Here is a 26,789-nt window from a genome sequence, read left to right on the forward strand (position 1 = left end):
CGATAGGTTTGTAGTCAGTAGTAGATAATCTATTGGAAGGAGTACTAAGAGATAGGATCTATAAGTATTCAGATAGACTGGGACCTATTAGGGCCTGTCGACACAACTTTGTGCGTAGCAGGTCTTGTTTAACAAATCTATTAATGTTTCGAGGAGGTTAGAAGGAAAGCAAATGCAGGAAATCAGTAGATGTTGTCTGCGTGGACTTCAGTAAGGCCTTTGACAGAGTCCGGCATGGGGGGTTAGTTAGGAAGATACAGTCGAAAGTACAGGAAGAATGGTGGAATACGTTAGGACTTTATTACCTGGAGCGGAGAAGAATGTGAGGAGACTTGATAGAGGTATAAAAAATAATTTTGGCAACAGATAGAATTAATGCAATCAGGCTTTCTCCACTGAGGCTAGAGGAGAAAAAAATATAGGAGTACATGGGTTAAGGGTGAAGGGGGAAAAGATTGAAATGAACATGGGGGGGCTTCATCATACAGAGAGTGGTGAAAGTGTGGAATGAGCTGCCCGGTGAAGTGTTAAATGTAGGCTCACTTTTAACTTTTAAGAAGATCTTGAACAGCTACATGGATGAGAGGTGATGGAGGGATATGGGCCGGGTGCAGGTCAGTGGGATATGGCAGAAAAATGGTACGGCAGAGCCAAGAAAGGCCAAAAGGCCTATTTCTATGCAGCAACGTACTGTGATGTATATGTTGTGTAGTGCGTATGTATATTACACACACACACACACACACACACACACACACACACACACACACACACACACACACACACACACACACACACACACACACACACACACACACACACACACACACACACACACTGCGATTGAACCCTGTACTGGGGAGCTGCACAGCAGAGGCCGCACCCACTGTGACCATTCTTGCAGAGGGACAGGAGGACTGTGACCCTGCAATGTCTCGTTCATCTTTCCTGAAGGGATTGGGCAGCGAGAAAGAATCTTGTCTCTCCGTGCAGTCCAAAAGATTGTCTTGCTGGCAAAAGGGACGTTTAATCGCCTTGTTCCTCATTTTTCTTGCTGACCTTCGCCCTCTGTGCGAGCAGGGTTTTTAGTTGTGGGTGGGGTAGTTGGTAGTGGTGTGAATGGTGGTCCGAATGTTCTCGCAGAATAGCCCTGGCGAGCAGCTGTGCTGCATTCTACAGACAGTGCACACATCGGCCATTACCTGCTGGTACTGGAGCAAGGGAAGGTGCATGTTGCAATTGCATTCGTTTGCTCTGTAGCAGAGTTTAACACCTCACAGTCTGCTAATAATAGATAAGTCAGAAAGACGAAACTGTGGTCATTACTTCCTCATAGGTTCTTCAGAAGTTCAATTGTACCATGAATACTCTCACAGTAACGCAGTTCCTTCTCCATCGATCACTCCCCCACCACCCCACAGGCCAGTTCATGGTGAAATACATGCTGACTGTTTTACAGGTCCATATTAGTAATAGTTTTTTTATCCATCAAGACTGACGGTTTTAATACTCACCTCACGGGAGCCATTCTCAACAGACTTTCAAGCATTGAATCAGTTTCTCAGGGATGTAGTCATTACTAAATCATAGGACACACAACCAATCAGCCAGCAAGTTTCCTGCGAATCGGTTTGTTTCCCATGTTTCCATCAGTATATAAAGGTACCGGTTAGAGTGGATGCAATATTAGATCTCCAATTAGGAAATGAGTTAGGACAGGTGACGCAAGTGTGTGTAGGGGAACACTTCGGTTCCAGGGATCATAACACCATTAGTTTCATCTTGATCATGGATGACGATAGACCTGGTTTGAGGTTGTAAACTGGAAAAATGCCAATTTTGAAGAAATGAGGAAGTATATAAAAAACGTGGATTTGGACATGTTGTTCTTTGGCATGGATGTCGTTCATAAGTATGCGGTCTTGAAAGGAGAAATTTTGAGAGTACAGAGTCTTTATGTTCCTGTCGGGATTAAAAGCAAAGTGAATAAGGATAAGGAACTTTGGTTCTCTAGAGATATTGGAACTCTTATAGAGAAGAAGAGGGAGACGTATAACATGTATAGAAAACAGGGAGCAACGAAGGTAGTAGAGGAATATTTAAAAAGTCCCAAGAATACCTAAGAAAGAACTCAGGAGGGCTAAAAGAAGACGTGAGGTAGCTCAGGCAGACAAGGTGAAAGGTAATCTTAGGCCGATAGGTTTGTAGTCAGTAGTAGATAATCTATTGGAAGGAGTACTAAGAGATAGGATCTATAAGTATTCAGATAGACTGGGACCTATTAGGGCCTGTCGACACAACTTTGTGCGTAGCAGGTCTTGTTTAACAAATCTATTAATGTTTCGAGGAGGTTAGAAGGAAAGCAAATGCAGGAAATCAGTAGATGTTGTCTGCGTGGACTTCAGTAAGGCCTTTGACAGAGTCCGGCATGGGGGGTTAGTTAGGAAGATACAGTCGAAAGTACAGGAAGAATGGTGGAATACGTTAGGACTTTATTACCTGGAGCGGAGAAGAATGTGAGGAGACTTGATAGAGGTATAAAAAATAATTTTGGCAACAGATAGAATTAATGCAATCAGGCTTTCTCCACTGAGGCTAGAGGAGAAAAAAATATAGGAGTACATGGGTTAAGGGTGAAGGGGGAAAAGATTGAAATGAACATGGGGGGGCTTCATCATACAGAGAGTGGTGAAAGTGTGGAATGAGCTGCCCGGTGAAGTGTTAAATGTAGGCTCACTTTTAACTTTTAAGAAGATCTTGAACAGCTACATGGATGAGAGGTGATGGAGGGATATGGGCCGGGTGCAGGTCAGTGGGATATGGCAGAAAAATGGTACGGCAGAGCCAAGAAAGGCCAAAAGGCCTATTTCTATGCAGCAACGTACTGTGATGTATATGTTGTGTAGTGCGTATGTATATTACACACACACACACACACACACACACACACACACACACACACACACACACACACACACACACACACACACACACACACACACACACACACACACACACACACACACACACACACACACAGCGATTGAACCCTGTACTGGGGAGCTGCACAGCAGAGGCCGCACCCACTGTGATCATTCTTGCAGAGGGACAGGAGGACTGTGACCCTGCAATGTCTCGTTCATCTTTCCTGAAGGGATTGGGCACCGAGAAAGAATATTGTCTCTCCGTGCAGTCCAAAAGACTGTCTTGCTGGCAAAAGTGAAGTTTAATCGCCTTGTTCCTCATTTCTCTTGCTGACCTTCGCCCTCTGTGCGAGCAGGTTTGTTAATTGGGGGGTGGGGTTGTTGGTAGTGGTGTGAATGGTGGTCCGAATGTTCTCGCAGAATAGCCCTGGCGAGTAACTGTGCTGCATTCTACAGACAGTGCACACATCGGCCATTCCCTGCTGGTGCTGGAGCAAGGGAAGGTGCATGTTGCAATTGCATTCGTTTGCTCTGTAGCAGAGTTTAACACCTCACAGTCTGCTAATAATAGGTAAGTCAGAAAGACGAAACTGTGGTCATTACTTCCTCATAGGTTCTTCAGAAGTTCAATTGTACCATGAATACTCTCAAAATAACGCAGTTCCTTCTCCATCGATCACTCCCCCACCACCCCACAGGCCAGTTCATGGTGAAATACATGCTGACTGTTTTACAGGTCCATGTTAGTAATGGTTTGTTAATCCATCAGGACTGACGGTTGTAATGCACAGCGTATTGACACCTCACGGGGGGCATTCTCAACAGACCCTCAAGCATTGAATCAGTTTCACAGGGATGTCGTAATTACTAAAACATAGGACACACACCAATCACCCAGCAAGTTTCCTGCAACTCGGTGTGTTTCCCATGTTTCCATCAATATATAGAGATACCGACTAGAGAGTTTGCAATATTACATCTCCCATTAGAAAACGAGTTAGGACAGGTGAGGCAAGTGTGTGTAGTGGAACACTACGGTTCCAGGGATCATAACACCATTAGTTTCAACTTGATCATGAATAACGATAGACCTGGTCCTCGGTTTGAGGTTGTAATCTAGAAAAAGGCCAAATTTGAAGAAATGAGGAAGGATATAAAAAGCGTGGATTTGGACAGGTTGTTCTTTGGCAAGGATGCCGTTGGTAAGTAGGAGGCCTTGAAAGGAGAAATTGTGAGAGTACAGAGTTTGTATGTTCCTGTCAGGATTAAAATCAAAGTGAATCAGGATAAAGAACCTTGGTTCTCAAGGAATATTGGAACTCTGATAGAGAAGAGGAGGGAAATGTATAACATCTATAGAAAGCAGGGAGCAAATAAGGTATTTGAGGAGTATAAAAAATGTCCAAAAATACTTAAGAAAGAACTCAGGAGGGCTGAAAGAAGACATGAGGTAGCTCAGGCAGTCAAGGTGAAGGATAATCTTAGGCCGGTAGGTTTGTAGTCAGTTGTGGATAAACTATTGGAAGGAGTACTAAGAGATAGGATCTATTAGTATTCATATAGACAGCGACTTATTACAGAGAGTCAACACGGCTTGTGAGTAGTAAGTCATGTTTAACAAATCTATTAGCTTTTCGTGGTGGTTAGAAGGAAAGTGGATGGCAGTGGATGTTGTCTACGTGGAATTCAGTAAGGCCTTTGACAAGGTCCCGCATGGGAAGTTAGTTCGGAAGACACAGACGCTGGGGACACAAGGTGAGGGTGTAAATTGCATTAGCCATTGGCTCAATGGGAGAAGCCAGAGAGTGGTAGTGGAGGACTGCTTCTCTGAGTGGAGGCCTGTGACTAGTGGTCTGCCACAGATATCAGTGCTGGGTCCATTGTTATTTGTTATCCAAATCAATGATCTGCATGATAATGTGGTAAATTGGATCAGCAAATTTGCTGATGGTACAAAGACTCGAGGTGTAGTGGAGAGTGAGGAAGGTTTTGAACGCTTGCAGAGGGATCTGAAAAAGCTGCAAAAATGGGCTGAGAAATCGCAGATTGAGTTTAATGCAGGCCGATGAGAGGTATTGCACTTTGGAAGGAAACCCCAAGGTATAAGATCCAAGGTAAATGGGAAGGCACTGAGCAGTGCAGTAGAACAGAGGGATCTAGGAACACAGAAACAAAGTTCCCTAAAAGTGGCGTCACAGGTAGATAGAGTAGCATAGAAAGCTTTTGGTACATTGTCCTTTATTAATCAAAGTATTGAGTATAAGAGTTGGAATGTTGTTGTGAAGTTGGATAAGGCATTGATGAGGCCGAGGTTGGACTACTGTGAGCAGTGTTGGTCACCAGATTGGAGGAAAGATGTTAATAAGGTTGACAGAGTGCCGAGATGGTTTACAAGAATGTTGCCGGGACTTCAGCAACTGAGTTACAGAGAAAACTTGAATAGGTTAGGATATTATTCCCTGGAGCGTAGACGAATGAGGGGAGACTTGATAGAGTTATATAAATTTATGATGGGTATAGATAGAAGGAATGCAATCAGGCTTTCCCCGCTGAGGCTAGGGGAGAAAAACAAAACAAAAACAAGAGGACGTGGGTTAAGGGTGAAGGGAAAAAGTTTAAAGGGAACATTGGATGGTGGAGATTCATCATACAGAGAGTGGTGGAAGTGTGGAATGAGCTGCCAGATGAAGTGGTAAATGCAGGCTCACTTTTAATATTTAAGAAAAATTGGAACCGCTACATGGATGAGAGGTGTATGGAGGGATATGGGCCTGGTGCAGGTCTGTGGGACATGGCAGAAAAACGGTACGGCACAGCCAGGAAAAGCCAAAAGGCCTGTTTCTGTGCTGCAACGTTCTGTGAAGTGTATGTTCGAGAGTGCGTACGTATATTACACACACACACACACACACACACACACACACACACACACACACACACACACACACACACACACACACACACACACACACACACACACACACACACACACACACACACACACACACACACACACACACACACACACACACACACACCTGAATGCTGCGATTGAACCCTGTACTGGGGAGCTGCACAGTAGAGGCCGCAACCACTGTGACCATTCTTGCAGAATGACCCTGCCATGCCTCGTTCATCTTTCCTGAAGGGAATGGGCAGCGAGAAAGAATATTGTCTCTCCGTGGAGTCCAAAAGGTTGTCTTGCTGGAAAACGTGACGTTTAATCGCCTTGTTCCTTTTTGTCCTTGCTGACCTTCGCCCTCTGGGCGAGCACGGTTGTTAAGTTCGAGATGGGGTAGTTGGTAGAGGTGTGAATGGTGGTCCGAATGTTTTCGCAGAATAGTCCTGGCGAGTAACCGTGCTGCATTCTATAGACAGTGCACTCATCGGCCATTCCCTGCTGGTACTGGAGCAAGGGACGGTGCATGTTGCAATTGCATTCGTTTGCTCTGTAACAGTGTCTAAAACTACACTGTCTGCTAATAATAGAAAACAGAATGGGAAGTTGTGGAATTCACTTCCTCCTTTTTTGACAGCAATTCAAATTCAACTGTCAAAGCAACTCAGTATCTTCTCTATAGAACATAGACCATAGAACATAGAATATTACAGCACATTACAGGCCCTTCGACCCACAATGTTGTGCCGACCCTTAAACCTTGCCCCCCATATAAACACCCCCGCATCTTAAATTCCTCAAGATACCTGTTTAACAGTCTCTTAAACTTCACCAGTGTATCTGCCTCCACCACTGAATCAGGCATTGCGTTCCACGCACTAACCTCTATCTGAGTGAAAAACATTCCTCTAATATCCCCCTTGAATTTCCCAACTTTTCCTTAAACACTCTGTCATGTCACCTCTCATCGTCCTTCACTCCAAAGAGCAAATAACTAGCACCATAAATCTCTGATCATAATCCATACTCTCTAAACCAGGCAGCACGCTGGTGAATCTTCTCTGTACCCTTTCCAATGCTTCCACATCCAACCTATAGTGAGGCGACCAGAACTGGATACAATACTCCAAGGGTGGCCTAACTAGAGTTTTACAGAGCTGCATCATTACCCCGCGACTCTTAAACTCTATCCCTCGACTTATGAAAGCTAACACCCATAAGTTTTCTTAACTACCCTATCTATATGTGAGGTTCACTTTCAGGGATCTGTGGACATGTACCCTCATATCCCTCGCTTCTCCACACTACCAAGTGTCCTGCTATTTACTTTGTACTCTGCCTTGGAGTTTGTCCTTCCAAAGTGTACCACCTCACCCCTCTACGTGTTGAACTCCATCTGTCACTTCTCAGCCCTCTTCTGCATCCTATCAATGTCTCTCTGCAATCTCTGACAATCCTCTACACTATCCACGACTCCACCAATCATTGTGTCGTCTGCAAACTTGCCAACCCACCCTACCTCCCCTACATCCAGGACCTTAATAAAAATCACGGAAAGTAGAGGTCCCACAACCGATCCTTGTGGGACGCCACTAGTCAAAACCCTCCAATCCGAATGTACTCCCTCCACCACCACCCTCTGCCTTCTGCAGGCAAGCAAATTCTGAATCCACCTGGCCAAACTTCCCTGGATCCCATGCCTTCTGACTTTCTGAATAAGCCTACCGTGTGGAACCTTGTCAAATGCCTTACTAAAATCCATGTAGGTCACATCCACTACACGACCCACATCTATATGCCTGGTAACGCCCTCAAAGAACTCTATCAAGCTTGTTAAGGCACGATCTGCCCTTCACAAAGCCATGCTGACTGTCCCTGATCAGACCATGATTCTCTAAATGCCTATAGATCCTATCTCTAAGAATCTTTTCCAACAGCTTTCCCACCACAGATGTAAGGCTCACTGGTCGATAATTACCTGGACTATCCCTACTAACTTTTTTGAACAAGGGGACAACATTCGCCTTCCTCCAATCCTCCGGTACCATTCCTGTGGACAATAAGGACATAAAGATCCTAGCCAGAGGCTCAGCAATCGCTTCCCTCGCCTCGCAGAGCAGCCTGGGGAATATTCTGTCTGGCCCCAGAACTTTCTGTCCTGATGTATTTTAGCAGCTCTTCTCCCTTAATATCAACATGCTCCTAAACATCCTACCCTATCTACCTGTGAGGCAACTTTCAGGGATCTGTGGACATGTACCCCCTGATCCCTCCGCTCCTCCACACTTCCAAGTCTTCTGCCGTTTACTATGTACTCTGCCTTGGAGTTTGTCCTTCCAAAGTGTACCACCTCACACTTCTCCGGGTTGAACTGTATCTGCCAGTTCTCAACCCACTTCTGCATCCTATCAATGTCTCTCTGCAATCTGCGACAATCCTCAACACTATCTACAACACCAGCAACCTTTGTGTCGTCTGAAAACTTGCCAACCCGCCCTTCTACCACCACATCCAAGTCTTTAATAATAATCGCGAAAAGTAGAGGTCCCAGAATCGATCCTTGTGGGACACCAGAATATCAACCTCACTCATATTGTCCTTACCATTATCAAGTTCCCTCTCATTGGTGAATACCGAAGAGAAATATTCATTGAGGACCTTTATCTCTAATCGGCTCGATCGTCACTCCTGTCAACATTTTGTTCTTCACATAATTGAAAAATGCCTTGGGGTTTTCCTTTACCCTACTCGCCATGGCCTTCTCATGCCCACTTCTTGCTCTCCTTAGCCACGAGATCTGGCTGCTCACCCTATCTCATGAGAATACTGAGAACTCGATCCGAGATATCGCTGACCCTGGCACCGGACAGACAACAGACCATCCTGGATTCTCGATCTCTTCCACAGAACCTCTTATCTGTCCCCCAAACTATCGAATCCCCTATCACTACTGCTCTCCTCTTTTCCATCCTTGCCTTCCGAGCTGAGGGTCCAGTCTCGCTACCAGAGACGCAACTACTGCAACTTGACCCTAATAACAACAACAGTATCCAAAACGGTATCCTTATTATTGATGGGAACGGCCGCATGGGTGCTCTGCTCATTCAGTCTATTTTCCTTCCGTCTCCTGACAGTCACCCAGCTACCTGCCTCCTGAATTATAGGGGTGATTATCTCCCGGTAACTACTGTTTATTTCTGCCTCTGCCTCACGAATGATCAAAAGTTCATCCAACCCCAGCTCCAGTTCCCTAACACGGTTTGTCAGGAGCTGCAGCTGGATGCACCTTTTACAGGTGTAGTCATCAGGGACAATTGTGCTCGCCCTGACTTCCCACATACTGCAAACGGAGCACTCGGCTGCCCTAACTGCTGCCTCCATTAACTACTCCTAAGTTAATTAGAGTTATTAAAGGAGCTTACCCGGCCTTACCTCACCGATCAAGTTCGTCCTCAGCCTCTGCTTGCCGTAGCCTGTCCAGCCAAAACCTTCCTATTCTATCTCCCACTACTCCGCCGCCCTCCACTACGTCGCCCGCTCCGTTAATACGCTCGCTTTTTAAACTCTCCCGCTGCCTCACAGGCCGACTTTCACGCGCTTGCGCAGTCATGTCCCGTTCAAACTGCCGAAGAAAGCACCAGCTATGTAATAACCGTGAAAATAAATCTGCTTACTAGAAACGTCATTGCTTACTTCGAGCATGTGCCTGCGTTTGTCCAAGCGTGTTCGCGGCGCCTGTTTAACTAAAGGCGGCCCACTCTAACAATTCCCCACTCCAGCCATGGCCGTTCCAACAATGGAGAGTCCTTCTCCATCGGGGTGGCCAATTCAGAGAATTGCTATCACTGTTGTCATAAACGCCAGGCGTACAAAATCAATGTACAAATTATTTAAATACGCAAACAACCGAATGAACGGATAAATAAAGAAAATAAGAAAAAAACAAATAAACAAACAATTAAAAGCTGAATTGTGAGGGCGCATTCATGGGTCCGATTGCACAGGCTGCAGGTAAATCGTTGAGCGTGTGTTTTCAGTGTCATGAACCTTCTTCCGGACGGTAGCAATGACACGAGAGCACATTCCGGTTGGTAGCAATGAGAGAAGAGCATATCCCGGATAGTCGTAATCAGACAGCAGCATATCGCGGATGGTAGTAAACAGACGAGAGCATATCTCAAATGATGGTAATGAGTCAAGAGCATATCTGGGAAGCTAGTAATGAGAGGGGAGCATATCCCAGATTGTAGTAATGAGAAGGGAGCATAGAGCGGTTCTAACTAATGGGAAGAGAGCATATTCCGAATGGTTCTCATGGGAAGCTTGGATATTCCGAATGCGATGGCGATGGTCCTGAATTATGGACCAGGACTCCTGGAGGCACAACGTTTTCAAGATATCCTGGATTATGGCCAGGCTTGTACCGTGATGAATGTGATTGTGTACACAACTGTCTGCAATCTTTGTCGATCCCGGGCATTGGAGCCTGCACACCAGACGGTGATGGAAACAGTCAGAATACTCTCCACCTTGCAGTTCCAGACACTTCCACGTTTTTGATGACATACCAATGCCAAATCCCTTCGATCACCTAATCCAGACAACCCCAATAGGCGGAACGCGGGCCATGTCCATACCGCGAGAACCAAATGTCTGGACCGCGCCGGCCCATTGGCACTTCCGTGAACACACCTGTCATAACATGTAAATAGGGCGCGCGCTGCTCTAAGTTATTTTAACCTCATCCCACACCGTACACCTGACCTACCTCCGTGGAGCGCGCGACCTACTGCGCGCTCTCTACGGTCCTCACGGGAGAAAGTTACACTTTCCACCTCTGCGAGAGGAACGAAATGAGGGAGGACCCAGTGATGAGGTATTTCGTGACAAGCCTGTCAGAAAACTTCAAGGAACGATTTGAAAGCTCCCCCAAACTCTAAGGTGACATCCTCCTCTCCCTGAGACAGCCGTGCTCCGTTTCGGCTGACGGCCGGTGGACTACAGAGACCAAAAGGCTGGTGCCTTCCATAGATGAGGCAACTCTTCAGATGGAGTTCTTGGAAATGGGAACTTCTGATTTGTTCAAAGCACAACACAAGGACTTTGGACTGAGTGACATTTGGATCAACGTGGGTCCCCAAGCTCAGTTCAAAAACACGACAGCTATTGCAATGCTCCGACTCACACTGTTCCCATCCACGTACATATGTGAGTCATCGTTTTCTTCCATGAACTCTATCGAGAATCAGGAGAGAAACAGACTCTCCAATGCACATCTCGGTCAGAGCCTCAGGATTGCCACAACAGAATACCGGCCCAACATCAGAAGGATTGCCTCATCCCATCGCTGTCACTTCTCTCGCTAATTGGTGAGCGCATCAATTTAATTTTGTCCATTTGTCAATCTTATTGTGGTATAATATTACAACAACAGTAATGCTGATAACTTCATTTACAGCGACAACTTATACTTCAAATGCTACATCGCTTAATTACAAAGAACATATAGTTTAAATGAGAGAACAGAAACAGTGGGAAAGGCAATACGACTAAAATTCTTGTGTGGAAGAGAGGTGGTGAAGATTTCCAAGTTTGTGTGTGTGTGTGTGTGTGTGTGTGTGTGTGTGTGTGTGTGTGTGTGTGTGTGTGTGTGTGTGTGTGTGTGTGTGTGTGTGTGTGTGTGTGTGTATGTGTGTGTGTATGTGTGTGTGTGTGTGTGTATTAAGCCCCAGTTGAGTTCGCAATGTGATATCTGACAGCTGTGATATCTAGAGTCATAATTAAAAGGTTATTTTTGGACTTATTTTGTTATAAGAGTGCATTTTTTTTCTTGTGTGACCAACAACACAGGCTTTGAGAATCCCAGGTCTAAATTATTACTACTACCACCACCACTACAACTATTAATAATAATAATAATAATCGGTGGGTGAGAGAAACTCTCTTTGAGACCATTATCGGATTCAACACAGCAGCAGATAGTTGTAGAACAGCACACAGGATTTGATGTAGATTTGAGCAAAGTACAGACTCTCTGATCCAATCAGCGCTGCCGCTTGTGACGTCAGAATCCAGATATCTGACCCGCAAACCAGGAAGTGCGGCTCAGTCTCCGAGTGTAACGGAGATCGGCGCTGCTCTCTCGGGATGTCGGGACTGCCCTTCGCAGCTCTCGTTCTTTGTCTCCACATAACGGCAGGTGAGGGTCACTCTCTCCAAACGCCATGGTCGGATAATCATCAGAGTGGCAAGTAGTTGGAGACATGAAGATCCGGTCATAAGGGTCGAACTTGCTGAGCTGTGTGGAGACCCCTGATATCTGTACAGATTGAGTTAAGTGCGATTCTCGATTCTATCCGTGTCTGTCACTACTCCCTCATACGATTTTCTCGTCCTCAGGTGAGTCTCAGCAGTTTACCATTTTCGTTGAGCACAGCGAGATAAACGCCACCGTCGGGGGAGATGCGCTGTTTTCAGTGCGGCCGTCGGGCAAAGTCACCAGTGGAAACTGGCGTTTTAATGGGGGAACAATCGCCCAGTGGATCGGGCAGAATGTGTCTGTTGGCGATGGCTACACAGACGGCGCTGAGATATTCACGACCAACGGGTCGCTTCTGCTGAAGTCGGTGAACATGTCGGACAGTGGGGAATACCGTGTGAATATGGTGTCAGCTAATGGCTCCCAAACCTCAGCGACCGTCACTCTGCGTGTCTTTGGTAAGTGAGATCTCCAAATAAAACTTTCAGTTTATTCCTGTGTTGATATACAACAATATAACCTTTACCGTTCGTTGCTCGATGACAGATTCTTTCCCAATGAAAAAATAAACCGAATGAACAACTCAGTTCCGCTTTAGATTTAGTTCCAAGTTCCTCTCGGACAGGCATCGGCAATGACCGATGATTGTGGACGTAGAACCTGGCCTGTAGTGAACCCGACCGGTCCCACTATTCGGACTGCTCGACTCTCACTCGTACTCAGTAAATCAGTAACTATAAAAGGATCAATGAAAAATCCACGACAGTGGACTAGACAACAGTCCGTGCAAATACAAATATAAATAAATAGTATATAAATAATGAGAACATGAAACGACGAGATAAAGTCAGAGTGGGCTTGGCCATCGTCGGAGTGGACTGAGGCAGAGTGGGTCGGCTTTGCCTCAATCAGGCTTCGGCGAGAACTGGCAGAGGCGAGGTCTGAACGGGGCACAACTGCGCAAGCGCGTGAAAGTCGGCCCGTGAGGCAGCGGGAGGATTTAAATAGGGAGCAGAGGCTGAGTACGAGCTTCACTCCAGGTGAGGTAAGGACGGGTAAACTCCTTTAATTAATCTAATTAGATTTGGAGTAGGTAATGGAGGCAGCAGTTAGGACTGTTGAGTGCTCCGTATGTAAGAAGTCAGGGCGAGCACTGTTGTCCCTGATGACTACACCTGCAAAAGGTGCATCCAGCTGCAGCTCCTGACAAACCGTGTTTGATAGTTTTTTTAAAGCAATACATAGAGGTACCAACTAGAGAAGGGGCAGGTTTGGATCTTTTGTTAGGGAGTGAAATAGGTCACTTGGCGGAGGTATGTTTTGGGGAGCACTTTGGGTCCAGTGAACACAATGTCATTAGTTTCAATATAATTATGGAGAAAGATAGGACTGGACCAAGGGTTGAGATTTTTCATTGGAGAAAGGCTAACTTTGAGGAGATGCGAAAGGATTTAGAAGCAGTGGATTGGGACAATTTGTTTTATGGGAAGGATGTAATAGAGAAATGGCCGTCATTTAAAGGTGATATTTTCAGGGTACAGAATCTTTATGTTCCTGTTAGGTTGAAAGGAAAGGTTAAAAGTTTGAGAGAGCCGTGGTTTTCAAGGGATATTGGAAACGTGGTTAGGAAAAAGAGAGATATCTGCAATAAATTTAGGCAGCATGGAGTAAATGAGGTGCTCGAGAAATATAAAGAATATAAGAAAAATCTTAAGAAAGAAATTAGAAAAGCTAAAAAAAGGTATGAGGTTGCTATGCAAGTAAGGTGAAAATAAATCCGGAGGGTTTCCACAGCTATATTAATAGCGAAAGGATAGTGAGGGATAAAATTGGTCCCTTAGAGAATCAGAGTGGACAGCTATGGGTGGAGCCGAAACAGTTGGGGGAGATTTTGACAATTTCTCTTCTTCAGTATTCATTATAGAGAAGGATATTGAATTGTGTAAGGGAGGGGAAACAAGTAGGGAAGTTATGGAAACTATGACGATTAAAGAGGAGGAAGCACTGGCGCTTTTAAGGAATATAAAAGTGGATAAATCTCCGGATCCAGAAAGGATATTCCCTAGGACCTTGAGAGAAGTTAGTGTAGAACTAGCAGGAGCTCTGACAGAAATATTTCAAATGTCATTAGAAATGGGGATGGTGCCGGAGGATTGGCATATTGCTCATATGGTTCCATTGTTTAAAAAGGGTTCTAAGAGTAAACCTAGCAATTATAGACCTGTCGGCTTGTCGTCAGTGGTGGGTTAATTAATGGAAAGTATTCTTAGAGATGGAATATATAATTATCTGGATAGACAGGGTCTGATTAGGAACAATCGACATGGACTTGTCCGTGGAAGGTCGTGTTTGACACAACTTATTGAATTTTTTGAAGAGGTTACGAGGAACGTAGACGAGGGTAAAGCAGCGGATGTTGTCAATATGGACTTCAGTAAGGCCTTTGACAAGGTTCCGCATGGAAGATTAGTTAGGAAGGTTCGATCGTTAGGTATTAATATTGAAGTAGTAAAATGGATTCAACAGTGGCTGGATGGGAGATTGCAGAGAGTACTGGTGGATAACTGTTTGTCAGGTTGGAGGTCGGTGGCTAGTGGTGTGCCTAAAGGATCTGTATTGGGTCCAATGTTGTTTGTCATGTAAATTAATAATCTGGATGATGGGGTGGTAAATTGGATTTGTAAGTATGCAAATGATACTAAGGTAGGTGGCGTTGTGGATAATGAAGCAGGTTTTCAAAGCTTTCAGAGAGATTTAGGCCAGTTAGAGCAGTGGGCTGAATGATGGCAGATGGAGTTTAATGCTGATAAGTGTGAGGTGCTACATTTTGTTAGGAATAATCCAAATAGGACAAACATGGTAAATGGTACGGGATGAAGAATGCAGTAGAACAGAGTGATCTAGGAATAATGGTGCATAGTTCCCTGAATGTGGAATCTCATGTGGATAGGGTGGTGAGGAAAGATTTTGGTAGGCTGGTCTTTATAAATCAGAACACAGAGTATAGGAATTGGGATGTAATGTTAAAATTGTACAAGGCATTGGTAAGGCCGAATTTGGAGTATTTTGTACAGTTCTGGTCACTGAATTATAGGAAAGATGTCAACAAAATAGAGAGAGTACTGAGAAGATTTACTAGAATGCTACCTGAGTTTCAGCACCTACGTTACAGGGAAAGATTGAACAAGTTAGGTCTTTATTCTTTGGAGAGTAGAAGGTTGAGGGCGGACTTGATAGAGGTATTTAAAATTATGAGGGAGATAGATAGAGTTGACGTGGTCTCGTTTTTATTGTGCACCGTACCAGCAGTTATGGTCGAAATGACAATAAAAAGTGACTTGACTAGACTTGACTTGAACCTGGCGGTTATCCTTTTGTGTATCCTGCTCAAGGCCCGCCAAACCCCTTTGCAGCTCTGCATTTTGAATTCTCTCTCCTTCTAAATAATGGTCTGCCCTTTTATTTGCTCACCAAAGTGCATGACCAGGCAATTTCCAACATAGTATTTCATTTGCTACTTCTTTGCCCATTCCCCTAAACTATCTAAGTCTCTCTGAAGACTCTCTGTTTCCTCAACGCTATTTCTCCTCCACCTATCTTTGTATCACCGGCAAATTTAGCCACAAATCCATTAATCCTCCAGTCCAAACCTTTGACATACATGGTAAAAAGCAGCGGCATGTGTTGAATGGAGAGATGCAGCCTGTGGTGAGTGTCAATATTGTTCAGACGATACGAGTCCCAGTGCAGAGCGAGTAAGACTGCAGCCGTACTATATCCACGGCTGAGAAAAGAAAAGTGCAAAGGATGTTGATTGATTGTGCCCTCTCGTTCTCGCCATTTCATCCCTGGGAAAAGGCCTTTGACTATCCACACGATTAATGCCTCTCATTATCTTTTACACCTTATCAGGTCACCACCCATCCCCCGTCGCTCCATGTAGAGAAGGCCGAGTACACTCAAACTATTCTCTTAAGGCATGCTCCCCAATCCAGGCAACATCCTCGTAAATCTCCTCTGCACCCTTTCTATGGTCTCCACATCCTTCCTGTAGTGAGGCGACAGAACTGAGCACCGTGCTCCGAGTGGGGTCTCACCAGTGTCGTTTCCAGCTGCAACATTACATTCAGCTCTAAAACTCAATCCGACGGTTGATGAAGGCCAGTGCACCGTACGCCTTCTCAACCACAGAGTCAACCTGCGTAGCGGCTTTGACTGTTCTTTGGACTCGGACCCCAAGATCCCTCTGATCAACCGTACTACCAAGATCCTTGCCATTAATATCTATACTCTGCCCACCTAAATGAACGACCACACACTCATCTGGGTTGAACTCTCACATCTCAGCCTCGTTTTGCATCCAATCAGTGCCCTGCTGTAGCCTCTGACAGCCCTCCACACTATCCACAACAACCCAGTGTTTCTGTCATCAACAAATTTACGAACCCATCCGTCCACTTTGTCATCCAGATCATTTGTAAAAATCACAAAAAGTAGGGGGTCCTGGAACAGATTCCTAGGGCACACCACTGGTTACCGGCCTCTATGCAGAATATAACCCATAGAACAATACTTTCTGCCTTCAATCAAGCTCCTAAGGTATGAGCAGCCTTTTCTAAAGGCATACTGACTGTTGTGAATCAGATTAAGCCTCGCGAAATGTTCATAAATCTTGCCTCTCAGGATCTTCTCCATCAAGTTACCAGCCACTGAAGTAAGACTCACTGGTCTATAATTTCCTGGGCTATCCCTACTCCTTTTCCTGAATACAAGAGCAACATCCGCACACCAACAATCCTCCGGAACCTCTCCCGTCCTCATTAATGATGCCAACATCACCGCTAGAGGCTCAGCAATCTCCTCCCTCGCCTTCCACGGTGGCCTGGGAAACATCCCGTCCGGTCCCGGTGACTTATCCAACCTAATGATTTCTAACATCTCTAGCACATCCTATTCCCTAATATTTATATGCTCGTTTTTCGATCATGCTGCAAATCATCCTTACAATCGCCAAGATCTTTAACCAAGATCTGCCACCCCTACCGGTCCCATACACACTTTTGTACTGCCTCACTTGTTTGGTCACATTCTCTTACATCTTACCCCTTTGCTCTTCACGTACTTGTAGAATGAATTGGTGTTTTCCTTAATCCTGTCTGGCAAGGTCTTCTCATGGCCCCTTCTGGCTCTCCTAATTTCATTCTTAAGCTCCTTCCTGCTTACCTTACAGGCTTCTAGATCTCTATCATTGCCCTGTTTTTTGAACCTTTCGTAAGCTCCTCTTTTCTTCTGGACTCTATTTACAACGGCCTTTGTACACCACGGTTCCTGTACCGTGTCGGCTTGTACTTCCCACTGATCGCGATGAATGGATCACAGTTAGCCAACATCCAACCTTAGAAATTTTTGACTGAACCCCGTAACTTTTATCTCAAAACATCATGTCCATCAAATTGAATAACTTATAAATGTTTACTTATGATGGAATAATAAATGTTTGATTTCATTTTCAGATTCGTAACGGAATTCATAAACCTGCAGATTCTATTCTTGTGCCGTGCACTAACCAATCCCTTATGTTTTAACAGAACCTGTTTCCAATGTCACTGTAACATCTAATGCCACCAGACTGATTGAGTACAGCGACACCGTCAGACTAACCTGCTCCGCAACAGGCACGGACGTCTCTTACCTGTGGCTTGAGGAGAATAGCAATATAATTCCTCGGGGCAGGATTGTTCTGAATGAAGATAACAGCACACTCACTGTTTCTGGAGTGCTACGGACAGACGGAAGATTCACCTGTAGAGCAAGCAACATGATTAACGAAATCACAAGCTCTCCGTTTTCTCTTAATGTCAACTGTAAGTGTCCCGAGTCTCCAGTAGTTACATATAATATCACAGTTCCTGAGAGATACGGGGATCCGGGTATGTATGAATACATTAGTGATCGTTACCTGAGTTAACGACTATCGACTAACACTGGAAAAACTGAACAGGGAGACGAATCCGGGGTCTATCTCAGAAGTTGGGGAATAAAAATTAAAATTTTAGATTTCAAATCCGTTGTCATTTTTCGGCGACGGTTTAAACTACCACTATGTTGGTTTATTTCTGTACTTCAGGTGAAGGAAAGGTGCAGGATAGCCTGGTCTGTCCTGCGTGTGTCTTCACACGAAACAATCCATTTTGAACAATTCCAATGCCCACAGTTCAAAGGCAATTGTGATGTTCATTAAATCTGGATTTGACTCTGCTGAGCTCTGAGTATCACTTCAGTTCTATTCATTCATATCCAAATTATCTCTTCAAAGCTTTTATTCTGGTTTGCGTTTTTTTTTTCTCAACACAACGGAAGCTGATCCGGACTTGGCACAGTGAGGGCAAAGATATTATTTTTTAGACAAATGGACCACTGAATCTAGCATCGCTGTGTAAGGCCGTTTAGGGACTTGGATAATAATTCCGTTCACCGGAAGGGACAGGGGAAGTTCAGAGTGTAAAACGATCACAGACCTTATCAACCTCACAACCCTTCTGGCAAATGTCCGTAGCTACGACGAGATGGGGATACATTGCTTTAGTGCACATGTGGAAGCGGGAAGTTACAGCTGTTAGATCTGGATGAAAATCACAATGTGCAGTGGTGTTACAGCCACTGGTCCTCACTGATAGAGACTAAACCTAGAATATTGGAACTGAAAACGGGTCCTACCATAACACGCTGTAAACTGGAGTGTCCCAATAATTGCACACGTGGTCAGTGACTTGACAGTATAGTGTGGGCCCACATGACATACGGCCCGAACCCTGATTACATGAGTTATTGCATCTACACTCCGAGTTGCCTTACCTGTCCCTGCAGAGAGAGGTGTTGGGTATTTTGTTTGGAAAAAAAAAATTGAACTCTCTTCCACAAAACACACACAGCGAGGGAAGTTATACAAAACGATACGCTAATGACTGGCGTGCATTGTATCCAGCTTGGCGGAGGAGACGGGTTTTGGGATATGAGGTAACTGTGCAATTCATAGTTTCATAAAACGTGGATAATCTGACACTGTGTCCCGACTCTCCTCTTTCCCACGCGTGGCTTCCAGACGAATGCATTCGCCGGTGTGTAGGAGTGCTTTCTCTGGTGGTGGGCTGTTCTTCCTCTCTCGCTGAGGAACTCTGTTGCATTCCCTGTGTGATTTGTTGCAACCCCTTTTGTCCGTTTCTTTTAGACGGACCGGATCGTCCATCCATCATCACTCAACCGGACTCTTCTTTTCACGTTGCCGGAAGCTCCCTCAGGTTAACATGTTTCACAGAGTCCCACCCAGATGCTGAATTGAATTGGCAACTGAACGGTGCCCACCTACAAAGTGGGTATGAGGTCGACCTCGACAGAATCTCTGTGAGCAACGCGGGAAAGTATACTTGTGAGGCCTCTAACAGCGTGACAAAAAGGAACAATGCCTCAACCACGCAAATCAATGTGTTCGGTAGGTAGTCCGTACCTCCCTTTGTTGAAGTCGTATATTTAACGGTGTTGGTGCGACCGGGCCCGTGCAATTCAACTGAATGCCTGAAACCTATTAGAACCTATTCTTATAAGGGATGCTCCCCAATCCAGGTAAATCTCCTCTGCAACCTTTCTGTGGCTTCCACATCCTTCCTGTAGTGAGGCAACCAGAACTGAGCTCAGCACTCCAGGTGGGGTCCTGACAAGGGTCCTATATAGCTGTAACCTTACCTCGGCTCCTAAATTCAATTCCACGACTGATGAAGGTCAATACACCCCTACGCCTTCTTAACCACAGAGTGAACCTGCGCAGCTGCTTTGAGCGTCCTCTGGACTCGGACCCCAAGATCCCCATGGTCCTCCACACTGCCAAGAGTCTTACCATTAATACTAGATTCTGCCATTATACTTGACCTACCAAAATGGACGACTTCGCACTTATAAGGATTGAACTCCATCTGCCACTTCTCAGGCTAGTTTTGCATCCTATCAATGTCCCGCTGTGACCTCAGACCGACTCCACACTAACCATTGTGTCTACAGCAAACTTACTAACCCATGCCTCCACTTCCTCATCCAGCTCATTTATCAAAATCTCCTCCCAATAGCCTTTGCCTACCTTCCTGCCAGTAAGTGCAACCCGTCCTGTTTGTACAGTTGACAGCTGCCCCAGAAGAGTTCCCAATGATCTAGAAACCTGAACCCTTGCCCCCTTCTCCAAGGGGACATTGCTTTGTGGATCCAGACTGTCTTGCACACTGAAGGCAAATAGTGGTTGCAGACGGGTCTTATTCTCCATCGGAGGTCGGTGACAGGTGGAGTGCCTCAGGAAACTGTTCTGGGACCCTTACTCTTCGTGATGTTTTATAAATGATCTGGATGAGGAAGTGGAGGGATGGTTTGGTAAGTTTTCTGACGACACAAAGGTTGGAGGTTTTGTGGATACTGTGGAGCACAGTCACAGGTTACAGCGGGACGTTGACAGGATGCAAAACTGTGCTGTGCAGTGACAGATGGAGTTCAACACAGATAAGTGTCAGGTGGTTCATTTCGTTAGGTCAGATGTCAAGGCAGAATATAGCATCAATGGTAAGACTCTGAAGGATCTTGGGTTCGAGTATATTACTGTAACACACACAACGCTGCTGCACAGGTTGCCTCTGTGCTTAAGACACCATAAGGATTGAGTTTAAAACCCGAGAGGTAATGTTGTAGCCATATAGGAACTCGGACAGACCCCACTTGTAGTACTGTGCTCAATACCGGTCGGCTCACTGAAGGAAGTATGTAGAAACCACAGGAACGGTGCAGAGGAGGTTGACTAGGATGTTGCCTGGATTGGGGAGCGTGCCTTATGAGAATGGGAAGAGTGAACTCGGCCTTTTCTCCTCAGAACGATGGAGGATGAGAGGTGACCTGACAGAGTTGTACAAGATGATGAGAGGCATTGATCGTGTGGATAGTCAGATGCTTTTTCCCGGGGCAGAAATGTCTAGCACGAAAGGGCACAGTTTTAAGGTGCTTGGAAGCAGGTACAGAGGGGATGTCAGGGGTATGTTTTTTACCCTGAGAGTGGTGAGTTCGTGGAATGAGCTGCCGGCGCCGATGGTCGGGCCGATGCGATACGGCTTTTAAGAGACTCCTGGACAGGTACATGGAGCTTAGTAAATTAGAGGGCTATGGGTAGCCCGAGGTAATTTCTGAGGTCAGGCCATGTTCGGCACAGCTTTGTGGACAGAAGTGTCTGTATTGTGCTGCAGGTTTTCTATATTTTTGTGTTTCTATCTCGTAATGTCGAGTCCGGTGCTGATTACGGAATTCAGATCCGTTTTATTATCCATTGTTTGGTTTGCAATTCATGCCTTTATGATGTTCCCCAGTTTGCACTTTTTCGGCTGTGTGAGATAACAATTTTCATTGGCTCCATTACATTGACACTGACACTGAACTTTGCATCATTTCTGTAACAATAGCTTATCTGGATGATATTACAAACTTGTCACGTACCCCGAAACTGAGTGTCTAACCAGCAGAGAAAAAAGAATCCGTTGGAGTCTGGTGGTACCAAACTAAAGGTGTTTATTAATAAACATAAGCAAAACCATATCAATAATGCAAACATACATATAAAACAAGTTAGCAGTAATAAACCTAAAAGTGTAGGAATAATAATAGTCAATAATAAACAAGCTCCGTCGATGTCTAGGGGTAAATAAATTGTTATAGAAAATTATAAAGTTCAGTTCAGTTCATGAGTGCTGATGTAGTTATGGTGGCTGTATTTTAATCGTTGGAGAGAGAGAGAGAGGAGAGAGAGAGAGAGAGAGGAGAGAGAGAGAGAGAGAGAGAGAGAGAGAGAGAGAGAGAGAGAGAGAGAGAGAGAGAGAGAGAGAGAGAGAGAGAGAGAGAGAGAGAGAGAGAGAGAGAGAGAGGGACAGAGAGAGAGAGAGAGAGAGAGGAGAGAGAGCGAGATGTAACAGCTACAATCAGGCAAACCCTTGCTTTCTTAATTCGTCGTATCGGTGTGGTCATTCAGTTATGACCTCTCCGTCCTTCTGCTAGACTGTTCTTCTGTGGTGGACTTGTCACTCTGGCATGAGTGGACACACACACACAAGTCCCCACTGGCCCTGCTTTAACACTGTGGGCTTTACTGACCGATCTCCTGGTTCGGTCTCCGAAGCCCCCACCTTTCTTGTGGGTTCCAACACTCAATCAGTGTCCACTGGCGTGTCTGGAGGGTGTCTCGCCAGATCTGTCTTTTTATCCCTACTAACGGGGACTCAGCTATCCATCACTCCTGAATGACCGTGTCCATCAAATCAGGCCACTCCAGCAGTCCACTGAGGAATTTTTATGGGCAAAATAGTAGAAGATAAAAAACCCTTGCTGAAGTCATAATACAGTAAATCAACAGTCTCTCTCCCCTCTCTTATCTGTAGCAAATGTTCTTGCCTGTTTTTTCGTCTCTTTCTCATGGTCAGCATAGCAACAGTAATAGTTCGTGTTTCTCGGGGGGGGGATGGTTAACTCTGTACCCCATTGGCCATCAGGTCTGTTCATCACTCGTAACACCCCCATCTTTCTGGGAATTTTCGCCAGGTGAAAATTAACTAATAAAGCACATGACTGAATTACAGAGTTTAACAAAAATACAGAAGTTGTCTTAACAACAAAAATAATACAGATACACGTTCAAATTAACATCAAGATAAACAATCAGCAATAACATTATCACTCCTCTTCACATGTTGTATTTTAATATCAAATTCCTGTAACAACAGACTCCAACTTAGTAACCTCCGATTTTATTTTTCATGTTAGCCAAAAAAAATACTAAAGGGTTTGTGTTCTTAGCTTAGGTGTATATTACAAAATGTGAACCAATACATGTGTGATTATACTGTGGTACGTTATAAAAGTTTGTGCAAATACTAATCTCTATTTTACTGTTAAAATTGACATTCAAACAGTCAATCTTTCATGGTGTTTTTTTTTTAACTTTCACATGCTTTGTCAAATTCCCTCAAAACCAGATCCTGTTATTCAAAGTGGCATTTGGTCAACCTTTGTCCCTTTTCCACTTAACTCTCACGTGGTTAGCTCGCTCACCAGTGTGGAATAGGCCTTCACAGACTCGTTTCACAGGAGCGATCTTATCACCAATGTTTTCCAAACTAAGCCCATTTGCTGAACTTCCACAAAATTTGTTAATTTTAAGCAAGTCATTAATTTTATCTTCAGGATCTTTCATTCTATTTGTTTTCAGTTTAACAGCTGTAGATGATCCCTCTTGGTCAAAACTACATTTCAAGTTCTGCCTCTCCAAATCACATACTTGAATAACATCAGGTTGTTTATCCTTAAATTCCAAACAAACTGTAATTGATTCACATGTACATTGTTAACAAGCCATTGTTCAGTTAACGGTCCCTTCCCTTTTGTCAATCCTTCTAAAACCAATTCAGACTTTAAATTTTCTTTATTCAATTTAGGAACAACACCTTTCCCTTGTCCTTCAATAATATTCACATCACCAGCTTTCATCTCATCATTAACTTTTAAACACACCTTCCAACACAAACAACTGAGAATTCTCACTTTCCACTGGTACCAAGGTTAACCCTTTCTTCACTGAACCAAGTCCATCTGACCCAAAAGGACTGCATTCCTTTTCAACTAAATCAGATACCTCATACTTTTCCTGAGTTCAATACTAGCTTCAGTACCCTGTGCATCCACACACTTCACACCCTGTACACAAGCAAACGTGATATCTACCTCTTCCAGGCTTTCAATACCAGTCCCTTTTTCAAATTCTAAGTTACCCTGATCCTCCCAGTTACTCTCTGGGCAACTCCCCTTCGGAGTAAACTCCACCTTGCGGGTTAAAACAACCTAGTCTGCTAACCCAGCAGACTCCCTCAAGGTAGCGGCATCCTTTTCATCTAGGTCAGCCCTTACATCATTATCGGGAACACATTTAAATTCTTCAACTGCAAACTGTTCTGTCAAGCCAGACAGATCATCCGTGTCCAACCCTGGACCTTCTAACTGCCATATCTGTTTCTCATCTTTACTCTGTGCCTCTATAAATTCCCTCCTGACTAAGGGTAGATCTAACTCCTCTCCTTTACTCTCCTTAGATCCACTATCCTCCGTTTTACCACCCTCTAACCCCTCTTGGTACAGGGTCGGTAAAAACGTCTCCGCCAAATCAACACTGGACCTCATTTCAACTAGCTCCTGTCTCAGCCGCCTTTCTAGACATGCTGTGAGTTATTGCGCATGCGGGATAAATCTTGGAATCTCTGGGCGGGTCCTCAGCACTTACAGGCTTACTTGTTAATCTCACTGCTGAATACACGTCACCAGAATCTCTCCAGATCCGCACGGGAACTGGGGTTTCTCCTTCCTTCACAGACACCGTCCCTTCCGAGATAAACTTCTCACGCCCCTCTTGTGCTCTATCTACCTTTGCCTTGCCCATCGATCTGCTGACCGACTCAATGCAACCAGTCGGGATCGCTGCTTTCCCTGTTCCTGGCTCCTCCTTCGGAGAAAAGCACTTAGATGCCATATGACCAGCTTTCCCACAATTATAACAGGTAAAGCTAGGAACCTTCCTTCCAGCCTGCTTTTCTCCTCCTTACCTTTTCCACCAGCTCCCGGCTTATTCTCTGCCTTAGCCGGTGGGCTTTCTCTACCGTCCCTACTGCCTCTCTGGTAACTCTCATTTGAGGACATCTTTGACTTGTGGGTTAAAGCATACTTGTTTGCTAACTTGGCAGTCGCAGACAAACTCTCTGTCTCCTTCTCATCCAAGTACGTCTTCATACTCTCAGGGATACAACTCTGAACTGCTCCATCAGTATTAACTGTAATAGTTTATCATAATCTCCAACGACCCCCTTTGAGGCGCACCAACGCTCGCAATACATTTGCATCTCACGGACAAACTCTAAATACGTGTGGTTCCACGGCTTTCTCAAGTTTCGAAACTTCTGCCGGTATGCCTCTGGCACCGACTCGTAACTCCTCAGTACAGCCTTTTTACTTCCTCATAATCCTTAGACTCATCCATGGACAATGCCGAATAGGCTTGCTGAGCCTTCCCCCTAAGTACGCTCTGTACCAGCACAGCCCATTTTCTCTCAGGCCAGTTCTGATTCACAGCCACTTTCTCAAATGGAGGAAGAACTTATCGGCATCCATCTCCTCGAATGGAGGTACCAACTGGATCTCCCGACCAATCTTGAACCCCTCATTTGGGTCTACCGCCCGGTCTCTTCCCTGCTGTACCTTTAACTTCTCTATTTCCAGCGCATGCTGCCTCTCTTTCTCCCTTTCCTCCATCTGCCTTTCAGCCTCTTTCCTCTTTTCAGCTTTCCTTTCTTCCTCCTCTCTCCTCCTTTCTTCCTCTCTTCGCCCTGCAGCTTCTCTCTCTGCTTCCATCTGCCTTATCCGAAGTTCATGTTGCCTCTTCTTCTCCTTCTCAGCCAACCTTAATGTTTCCATCTCTAACTGAACCTCCCCCTCGGCTGGTTTCCTCTCAGGGAACAGGTCCAATACATCTGGTGTGAACACACCCTTGGATACATAATGCATAACTATTTCTCTCTATATATACACCTTTCTCATCGACGATTTTACCTCTGGGAGATCTAATCGTTTCGCAACATTCACCAATTCAGCCTTCCTGGCAACCGCTAATGGCCCCGCAGTCGGGTCTTTTAAAAATTTGACAGTGTCCATCTCTGCTGGTTTCCCGTCTGGTTAATGTCACAACCAGATCAGATAAGGGACATTTATCCCGATTCACTGGCCCCCTTTTATGGTATCAAATCCCGGACGAACCCCCAATTTGTCACGGACCCCGTAACTGGGTGTCTAACCAGCAGAGAAAGAAGAATCCGTTGGAGTATGGTGGTACTATATTTAAAGGTGTTTATTAATAAAAATAAGCAAAACCATATCAATAATGCAAATATACATATAAAACTAGCAGTGATAAACCTAAAAGTGTAGGAATAATAATAATCAATAATAAACAAGCTCTATCGATGTCGAGGGGTAAATATATTGGCATAGAAAAGTGTAAAGTTCAGTTCAGTTCATGAGTGCTGATGTAGTTATGGTTGTTGTATTGTAATCGTTGGACAGCGAGAGAGAGAGAGCGAGCGAGCGAGATGTAACAGCTACTGTCAGGCAAACCTGCTTTTGCTTTCTTAATCCGTCGTATCTTTGTGGTAATTCAGTTATAACCCCTCTGGTCGTCAGCCAGACCGTTCACCTGTGGTGAACTCGTCACTCTGACATGAGTGGTCACACACACAAGTCCCCACCGGCCCTGCTTTAACACTGTGAGCTTTACTGACCGATCTCCTGGTTCGGTCTCCGAAGCCCCCACCTTTCTTGTGGATTCCAATACTCAATCAGTGTCCACTGGCGTGTCTGGAGGGTGTCTCGCCAGATCTGTCTTTTTATCCCTACTAACGGGGACTCAGCTATCCATCACTCCTGAATGACTGCGTCCATCAAATAAGGCCACTTCAGTCCACTGAGGAATTTTTATGACCAAAATAGTAGAAGACAAAAAACCCTTGCAGAAGTCATATACAGTAAATCAACAGTCTCTCTCCCCTCTCTTATCTGTAGCGAATGTTCTTGCCTGTTTTTCGTCTCTTTCTCATGAGTA

At 44.9% G+C, this 26,789-nt stretch overlaps 1 protein-coding gene across 1 annotated transcript in view; it reads left to right on the plus strand.

Annotated features, from left to right (window-relative positions):
* The first annotated feature begins 10,164 nt into the window (after nt 1-10,164).
* LOC140721201 (cell adhesion molecule CEACAM5-like) overlaps nt 10,165-26,789 on the plus strand; it is a 30,549-nt gene continuing 13,924 nt past the window's right edge. The window contains exons 1-6 of the mRNA XM_073036060.1: nt 10,165-10,335; nt 10,791-11,023; nt 11,919-12,022; nt 12,223-12,540; nt 17,671-17,946; nt 19,311-19,571. Of these exons, the coding sequence (XP_072892161.1) occupies nt 10,165-10,335; nt 10,791-11,023; nt 11,919-12,022; nt 12,223-12,540; nt 17,671-17,946; nt 19,311-19,571 (1,363 nt within the window). The remainder of the gene's footprint in view (nt 10,336-10,790; nt 11,024-11,918; nt 12,023-12,222; nt 12,541-17,670; nt 17,947-19,310; nt 19,572-26,789) is intronic.

The sequence above is a fragment of the Hemitrygon akajei genome, unplaced genomic scaffold, assembly GCF_048418815.1.
Source record: "Hemitrygon akajei unplaced genomic scaffold, sHemAka1.3 Scf000052, whole genome shotgun sequence".
NCBI lineage: Eukaryota > Metazoa > Chordata > Chondrichthyes > Myliobatiformes > Dasyatidae > Hemitrygon > Hemitrygon akajei.